The sequence below is a fragment of the Gopherus evgoodei genome, chromosome 22 (genome assembly GCF_007399415.2).
Source record: "Gopherus evgoodei ecotype Sinaloan lineage chromosome 22, rGopEvg1_v1.p, whole genome shotgun sequence".
Classification (NCBI taxonomy): domain Eukaryota; kingdom Metazoa; phylum Chordata; order Testudines; family Testudinidae; genus Gopherus; species Gopherus evgoodei.
In genome coordinates, this window is record NC_044343.1 from 3,028,783 (window position 1) to 3,037,600 (window position 8,818).

At 56.7% G+C, this 8,818-nt stretch overlaps 1 protein-coding gene across 2 annotated transcripts; it reads left to right on the plus strand.

The window, feature by feature from the left end:
• The first annotated feature begins 818 nt into the window (after positions 1–818).
• On the plus strand, positions 819–8,515 carry LOC115638629 (golgin subfamily A member 1-like). Of its 2 annotated transcripts, XM_030540469.1 has the most exons (4): positions 819–3,350; positions 5,043–5,139; positions 5,346–5,427; positions 5,638–8,515. In XM_030540469.1, exons 1-4 carry the CDS (start codon positions 3,030–3,032, stop codon positions 5,777–5,779), a joined length of 642 nt encoding a protein of 213 aa, XP_030396329.1. In that variant the 5' UTR covers positions 819–3,029; the 3' UTR covers positions 5,780–8,515. The 2 variants fall into 2 exon arrangements, with proteins under 2 accessions (XP_030396329.1, XP_030396330.1); XM_030540470.1 differs by lacking the exon at positions 5,346–5,427 and having other exon boundaries at positions 5,638–5,724.
• Positions 8,516–8,818: the final 303 nt, after the last annotated feature.

The window sequence follows — 8,818 nt, forward strand, 5'->3', positions numbered from 1 at the left end:
TCAGCCCAGGACTGGGCTGGTTCTTCTAGTCACTCGGGCCCACGCCACGTCCTGGCCACAGTTTCACCCCTTCCGGGGCACCAGATTCTGCTGTCCAGGTTTGAACACAAACCGTACCACAGCCAGCTCTGCCAGCACGTGGCGGTGAACCCCCAGTTGGTTGAAGATTTAACTCACTCCAGCTTCATATTGCACCCCCTGCTCCTCCAAGACCCAGGACAGAGACCTGCCCCTCCTGCAGCTGGGGCCAGTCTGTCTCTCCTAACACTGCTGCAGTGGCTGCCTGGCGTCCTGGAGCCCCGGCCAGCTGCGCTGAGCAAGAGGCAAGCCCTAGTGTACCCCCTACCCCAGCCAGGGCCGGTGCAAGAAGTTTCGCGCCCTAGTGAAACTTCCACCTTGCACCCCCCTAGCTAACCCCACCCCCCCATGGCAGCTAACTCAGCCCCCCACCCGGGGAGTCCCCCCACAGCAGCTACCCCCCCCCCCACCGCGACAGCTAACCCCTCTCTCTCCCATCCCCCTGTGGCAGCTAACCCTGCCTGGGGAGACTCCCCCCCTTCCCCGCTGCCACGGCAGCTAACCCTGCCTGGGCAGCCCCCCCAGAGCACACCGGCACTGCTCTGATTCTCCAACCCACCCAGGCTTGCGGCGCTGATTGGAGGAGACAGAGCTGGGCTGTGTGCTCAGCGGAGGAGGCTGAGTGGAGATGAGCTGGGGCGGGGAGCAGTCCTCCTATGTGCCCCCCCCTCGTTATTGCGGGCAGCCCTCCCCACGCGCCCCCCCTCCCAGCTCACTTCCACCTCCTCGCCTGAGGGGGCTTTTAGGCGCCCCCAACCACTAGGCGCCCGCCTAGTTTGCCTACATGGTTGCACCGGCCCTGACCCCAGCACCCCTAAGCTTCCTCCTCCTAGCTCCACCCTGCCTGACACCCCCTTCCCCAGGTGCAGCAGTGTAGGTCTGACAGGGCTCTGGTGTTCTCATTAACCCCTTCTTAGGTCCAGCTCCCATGCCTGTCCCTTCCCAGGGGGTCGGAGAGGGGTGAACAATCAGCCCCCTCCCCTGAAAGGGGGAGACACCCCGTGACAGTACTGCTATTAGCTGTCCAGTGGTCGAGCCAAAGAGCCCCAGCAATGGGCCAGGACCCCGCTGTGCTAGGGGTTCTACATGATAATAAACATCAATGCAAAGTCCATTATCTACCAAACACCCCCAGCTCTTGCCAGGCCAGCAGGCGGGTTGGCCTGTGGGGTTCTCTGCCAGGCAGCAGCCAAAGGCCGGGGGCTCCAGAACAGGGGCGGGTCTAGTGGGTCTGGACTAGCATTTCTTCCTCACCTGCTCCCCGGCGCTGAAGTCCAACCCCCACCCGTGTATCTGAGCAGGCTGGAGCAGGGGGGCTGGTTTGGGTTTGGGGGGGAGGGGTCCAAAGAAGGGGCTGGCTCAGCGGGGGGGGAAGGAATGGCCTGAAGTTATTGTGTTTGGCTGTGGGGGACCCTGGGAATATTGGAGAGTCTTTGGGGGGAGAGGATTGAAAGGAAGAAAGAAAAAATTCTGTAACTAACAAAAGAGCCAACCAGCTCCGTGCTCCAAGTCCCCTAGTCCCTCCGCATCGCTCGGGCTCTCTCCTCTCAGCCCCTCTGGCAAACAGCTTCCGCAGAGAAACTAAACCTAACGAGGGGGGGCAAGCAGGGGGGAAACCGAAACTGATGAGCCCTGGCCACCCCCAGCGGATGGAAGCTGACGGGGGGGTGGGGAATGCAGCCTCTGGGAGGGAGGGTGGATTGGGGGTTTTGGGGCTGGTGGGGAGGGGGACCACGGTCCCATCCTGGGGCAAGAAACGTGTTTGCAGTGGGCTGGTAGTCACAGCCCCTCTGTGCCTCAGTTCCCCCCCACCAAGTGAAGCAGGGATGATCCTCACCTGCCCCTTCCCTGGGTAGGGGTTGAATTTATCCCAGCTGGTGACCAGCTTGAGGGGGCAGCGGGTTATTAATTGATAATGCCTCACTATTTCATCATCACACAGGGGGACGGGCATAGAATAAAACGTAGCTCAAAGGAAACCCCCACAGCCCCGGGAGTCCAAGACCCAGAGCCCAGGGGGCTGGCACGGCTCAGCAGGGGGCTGCACCCCCCACTCCAGCAGCATCTCCTTTATCCAGGGGAACTCAGCTCATAGACCACCCCCCAGCACCCCAGGGCATCTCACCTACACAGCACGTCCCAGATACCCGCATGCTGCCCCGGGCAAGGCTCCTCTCTCTGTCCCTGCTGCCCGCCCCTAACAGAATGGAGCACAGACCACAGCAGGGCAAAGGGTGTCTACTCTGCACCAGCCTAGGGGGATGGCACAGTGGGCCTGGAACCCGGTGCCAAGCCCCAAGGCTGTCTGGGCTGCAGGGTTCCCAGCCTCTGCCAATGCAGGGGAAGGATCCAGCTGGAGCATAGAGCAGCATAGAGCAGCCCAGGGGCCTCACCGCATGCAGGGGCACAAAGCCCAGCCCCAGTCTGCCCTGTGGGGTAGCCCAGAGCGCTAGCCACCATGGCCAGCTTCTGCAGCATGCCCACCTGCTGGCAGCTGGGGAAAGAAGTGGGACCAGGAATCAAACCCAGGTCTCCCCCAGGGCTAATCACAGCGCTAGCCAACAGCCCTCACCGGCTTCTGCAGCATCTGGCTACAGGGCCATCAGAACAACAGATGGGGAACTGGGTCTTCAGCCAACCAACGCTGACCTCAGCGCTCCCTAGCTGCCTTTAACAGGAAACCATGTGATTTTCTGGAAAGCCCCGTTCCAAGGGGAGTCCATCCTCCCCAGCCGAGGAATCTGGAGCTGTACCTCCCAGCTAAGAAGGAGCACAGCGCTGAACACTAGGGGGCCAGAGAAACTCTTCTGCAGGGAGCAGCTCGGTGGGGTTGGTACAAGGGCAGCAGCTGCATCCAAAGACACAGTGACAGGAGAGGAACAAACTGTGAGGAACATTTGTCGCTCAGCTTCCTCCCTTCTGAGTCTCTGGTGAGAGAGCTGGTGGGGTTCATGCCCAAGCCCATCTGTTTAGGGAGCGAACAAATGGGCAACAAGCGGAAGAAACTTTGCATCTGCCTGGTAGGTGCCTTCATCCTCATATTAGCTGCCATATTAATCACTCTCCCCTGCTGTGTGGTCGAGTGCCAGGGGCAGCTGAAGACCTCAGATCTGGATGAGAAACTCGCCAACCTGCAGGAGGAGAAGAGGTCCCTGGAAAAGCAGCGGGATGGGGCGAGGGCAGATGTCACGGCGCTGCGGTCAGAGCTGGCCGCCACCAATCAGACCCTTTGGGAGACGCGCGGGCGCTGGGACTTCTGCAGGAGCCTGACGGTGGGTGCTTTGGATGTTGTTGCTGTTTAATATTGGTATACGGTAGCGCCCAGGAGCCCCAGTCCAGGATCAGGGGGCGCAGTGCTGGGTGCTGTACAAAGGTGCCGGGCCCTGTCCTGGGAAGTTCACAGCCTAAGGACCTTTCCAGGCTGCTGTTGGGGGAGTGAATGTGCTTGTCTAATCCATACTCCCACTGGGCCCAGTACACGAAGTTTCTTTCGCAGGCTCTGACACTGGTGCTATGCCCCTCACTCCCCCCGACACCTGATCCGGCCCTGGGCTCCCCACACAGTGACGGGCATCACCTCCCATTGGCCCATTCATGACCAGGGCCAGCGCAACCATTTAGGCGACCTAGGTGGTGGCCTAGGGCACTGGGATTTGGGGGACACCATTTTCTTTGGCAGCAACTGCGGCGGCCGGCATTTAGGTGGAGGGAGCTGTGGCAGGGGAGTGTGGGGAGGGCCGCCTGCAGCAAGTAAGGGGGGGGGCTGCACGCAGGGGAACTCCCTGCCCCAGCTCACCCCTGCCCCACCTTCTCCCCGAGCACATCGTGACTGCTTCACTTCTCCCACCTCCAGGATTGCGGCACCTAAGCTGATTGGCACCGCAAGCCTGGGAGGTGGGAGAAGTGAAGCAGCGACGGCGTGCTCAGGGTGCTCGTGCACGGAGCAGGGGTGAGCTGGGGTGGGGGGTGCCTCAGGGCAGAGGGTGGGGGGTTGGGAGCTGCCACAAGGAGGGCGCCAAGTGGAAGTTTTGCCAAGGGCTCGAAACATCCTTGCACTGGCCCTGTTCATGACTGTTTCCTAATCAAGGAATGTGTCCTGTTGCTCTGTGGGGTGGGGTGGGCTGGGGCCAGGGGCCCCAGTCCAGAAGCTCATGTCACTTTCTCCCGCTGGGGAATTGAACCCCGCCTTGCAGGGATGGAAGACTGCTGCATGGACCCTGGGGGCATCCAGCGGCCTATGTGACCAATATCATGTCACTGAATTCTCCGTATCTGCGTGGACGTGGGGTTGGGGATTCCATAGGCAGCTCCAGATCGAGCCAGTGACCCCACAGGTGTTGTGCGGCTGCACGTGCTGTGACTCAGGTCACAGGGAAGCTCCCCTTCTCTATTGCATCTCCATTAACTCCCCTCTACCACCCTGAGCTGCCAGGGGGCTAAAAATGGGTGATTAAAAAGATATATATATTTTTAAAAATCCAATATTTTTAGAATGTAAATTGAACACTGTTTTCTTTTAAAAAATAAATCTATTTAAAATCCTGTTTTGAGACCTAAACATACTATAATCTGTTAAAATCCTTTACACTAAATAAAACAAAGTCAAACAGTTAATGGTTTCTGCCAGGTTTTAAAGAAAGCTGCCCACTGAACTGGTGGAAGTCCCTGGAGCCAGAGATGGTTGAAATGCTGAACTAGTAATTTCTGGACATGCAGAGAAAATATTTTCTTCTGTTCAGTTTATGCCCCTAGTTCAGTTCAATGAATAGTTCATTCAAAGTTGAGAAACCAGTTGGGAGTTGAAAAAGCAGGAAAATGACACGTGAGGGAATGAGTTCTTAAATCTTAAAGGACACAGTGGCCAGAAACGATCAGTTTCACACGTGGATAAGGGCTTTCTGTGTGGCTTGCACAGTGAGTGATAATGGTCCCTTTTCCTCTCTCTCCCTCCTCTTCCGGCTCAGCATAAGCTGCAGAACAACATCACTGCCCTGAGCGACAAAATCACACAGCTGGAAGCCAGAGACTCTGAGCGGGAGGCCAAGGAACAAGGTTTACAAGGTGAGATGCTGTTCATTCCATAGGGGCTGGATGGCTTGGCAGAGATCCCTAGTGTCAGAGGGGGATGGAGACAGACTGGGTGGGATCTAGGGGTGAAGGCAGATGGAGAGGGGTGCATGGTGTTAGGGAATGGGGAATGTTGGGGTGAAAAGCAGGCTGGGTAACACACTGACACCTGGCTGCTTTCCCTTCATCTCCTTTTCCAGATGAAAATGGCAGGCTCAGAGAGCAGCTCTCCAGCCAGTCCCAGCAGCTGCAGGATTCCCAGCAAGAATTCCAGAAGCAAAAGTAGAGACCTGCCAGTCCCAACCCCGTGGGGCTGGGGTGGGGCCCTCCCCCGACCGAGCTCTGAGGCTTTTTTTTGGTTTAAATACCCTTTATTGAGAGACAATTGCAACAACCCACTGTGAGCACCAGCAGGGACCAGGGGAATGTCAAGTTGTTTGGCTGGGCTTGGAGCAAAGCCCATGTGCATTTCTCTTTTGCTTGTTCCCCCAGAGATCAGCTCAAAGCTAACATCCATTGGCTGAAAATGGAGCTCCAAAGCCAGAGGAATCAGCGCTCCAGCACGGACAGCCTCAGGGGTCACAGTGTGTCTCTCTGCCTGGCTCTGCCCCTCCTTGGGACCCTTCTCCTTTAAGAGCAGCAGCTTTTTACAGGTATCGAGGAGCCTGGCTTGACCAGAGATCCCTCCTGCTGTCTGACCCCCAGATTCTTGGGCAGAGGGGTCTCGTCCTGTCACCTCAGCCACCTCTCTCTGTGCCTGCTCATCTCTGACCACTCCACATGCTCTCCCCACAGCAGGCGAGAGAGCTGTCTCCTGTGCAGTTCCTGCTGCCTCGCCTGGCTTCACTGAACAGTCCGTCTCATTCCAAGTCTCCTCCCAGCGCATGGCAGCACTGCCAGGTCCCAGCTGAAGTCAGGGCCCAGCTGTGCCAGGCCAGAGACACAGCTCGCAGACCAAATAGCAGCACAGGAGAAAAAGAAAGATCATTATCTCCTTTTTATAGATGGGAAACTGAAGCACAAGGCCATTAATGCGTCGCTCAGGAGACTTGAACTCAGCTCTCCTGAGCACCAGCATGTAACCCTAAGGCCACACTTCCTCTCCAGTCCTCCCTCGCCTACATCTCCTTTCTCTCCCCCCTCTGCTGTTCTTTAGCTCAATGCATTGGGTCAGGGGATGGGGACACAGGACTGTCTCTCTCTCTCCCCGCTTATTTCCATCATCTGTCCCCAGTGCCCTTTCGATCCCTCGGGGTTTGTGTTTCAGGGCTGACCAGGCAGTGGAAGAGTGGAGAATCCCCCAGGAACACAGTGCACGGCGCAGCCAGTTCACTCCCCTCCAATTCACCCTCAGGTCTAAGCCACTAGCTTGCTATGACCTCGGCCCTTCCCTGGGTCGTGCAGGGAGACGGGTTCCTGCGCAGCCCAGCCCTGGCGGAAGGATCCCGTTGGCTCCTGCCCAGCACTGGAGGACAATGGGAAAACAGTGAAGAAGATCCAGCCGGTGAAGGGCGCAGGGAGGATGGAGCCGCTTCACTCAGAGCCAGAGCCCCTGGGGTTTCTTGGACTCAGATTATCCCAGACAACAATTGCCCTGAGCAGAGTCAAGCCGCAGCAGGGGTATTTGCTGCTCCCTTAGGGTTTCTGTTTTTCTAATGCAATTTTGCCAACCCCAAAGGTTTGTGGTGTCATTTAACCTCCCACACCCTGCTGGTCAGAGACCTGGGGCTCAGAGTGAGCAGCCCCGGAGCCGTATTCGTGGCCATCCCACGCCTGACCTGCCTTTAGAGAGCAGGGAAGGGGCAGCTCGAACTTTGCTGCTAGTTTGGATCACGGGGCAAACTCGTCTCCCTGCTCCTGGGCTGGGGTGACGGGCTCTGCACAGGGTGCTCTTAGGGGAAAGCCCTGTAGGCCCAGGCCTAGGGCCCTGCCCCGGGAGCAGGCGATGGCATCAGACCTGGGACTTCCATATATATGTCAGTTTTTAATCCTCAAGGATGCCAAGAACAACTCACATGGTGACCCGGGTGTAACCAATGCAGTGACACTGCCTGAGTCTGCAGAGAGCCTGAGTCAATTGGTCTGGATGGACAGGACATAACGAGACAGTGACCAATGCAGCGACCCCTGCCTGCACTTACTGAGAGTCTGAGGTAAATACTTATTGCCCTTCTCCAGCACCTTCCGCTGATGAGCTCAAAGCACCCATCCAACATGGATGAACCGAACCTTGCAGCACACCCTGGGTGATCAGAACCATTAGCCCCATTCTACAGGTGGGGAAACCGCAGCAGACAGAGGGAAAGGGACGCTCCCAGGGCACCCAGTGGCAAAGCTGGGAATGGAACCCAGGAGTCCTGGCTCCCAGCTCCCAGCGCTTTAATTCACAGACCACAGTTTCATAGAGCCTCAGGCCAGAAGGGATCATTAGGTCATGTAGTTTGATCCCTTGCATAGCCCCGACATTAAATTTCACCCTCTTCCCCTGAATGGAGTCCAATAATGTGTTTGACTAATGTAACTTCCCGGAAGGCAGCTGGTCTGGATTGGACGACACTGAGAGATGGAAAATCCACTGCTGTCCCCAATACCATCCAGTCTTCTTGACAACCACAGCCCAACTACCATCCCTTTGTCCAGAAGGGGAACAGATGGGAGGGAGGTGGGAAGGGTAAGCGGGGCTGTGGGAGGAAGAGGAAGAGAACTATCCCCGATCATTCCCAGAGAAGATCTTTTAGAAAATCAGCCAATCTTTAAAAATGGCGAGTGAGGGGGAATCCACCCCGACCCCTGGTACATGGCTCCAGTGGTTAATTATCCTCACTGTTAAAAATGCACAGCTTATTCTAGCTAATAGCCTTCTAGGTAGAAGAGCATCTCACTGGCCAGCATTGCAGGAACGGCCTTTGAGGGGCATTCAAGCCCTGTGGTGGTCTGGTTCCCCTAGTGCCTCAGCCCCCGGCTACGTGCTGGCCACAGTCTCCTCCCTTCGGGGTACCAGAGATCCAATGTCAGGGTTTGAACACAAAACGTACCACAGCTGGGTCTTCTGTCCCTATTTCCCAAGGCTGGGAAACCCCCCAGTGCCTTCCCCAGCGCTCCCTCAAAACAAACTGAAGGAAAGACACCAAGGGGAAGGGCATCTGCTAGTGCAGTTATACTCAGTCCTCAGGGCGATAAGGCAATATGCCGGGTTTATTGAGAGTTTATGTGTACACACACCCCCACACCCACCCACCCCGCAAAAGGTTCTGCAGCTGGATCTCATAGTTACCAGTCCTTAGTGTTGCTCGGCACACAAAGGAGGTGGAGCTGAGCTCCAAGGCTGATGCAGAACGAACCCAAAGTCCCATGGCAATATCCTCTTCTTTTACAGCGCTAAGTTCCCATACAACCCTACGGACCTTGCTGTGTCACAGCGGAGCTGTCAGTCATGAGGTGTTCAAGGTTGCTCTGTTTAGCATTATTCTGAGTTGTTACTGAGAGGATCCGCAGCTGTTTCTTATCTGTCCCTCTGGCTCAACTCCTTATCTCCTCCTTGGGACTTATGGGTGATTGATAATAAAGTTGGTGCCTCTTGACTCCTCTACTCCCATCTGGACCATCCGGCCCAGCTGTCCTGGCTCAGTTAATCACCGGACATTCTTCACTCACACCAGCCAGCAAATAAAGC

What these genes read in the sequence shown, in the direction of transcription:
- LOC115638629 (XM_030540469.1), top strand. Translation starts at nt 3,030, where the DNA reads ATGCCCAAGCCCATCTGTTTAGGGAGCGAACAAATGGGCAACAAGCGG. An exon ending in ACTTCTGCAGGAGCCTGACG is followed by an intron (nt 3,351 to 5,042) that starts GTGGGTGCTTTG and finishes CTTCCGGCTCAG; the next exon opens with CATAAGCTGCAGAACAACAT. An exon ending in CAAGGAACAAGGTTTACAAG is followed by an intron (nt 5,140 to 5,345) that starts GTGAGATGCTGT and finishes CTCCTTTTCCAG; the next exon opens with ATGAAAATGGCAGGCTCAGA.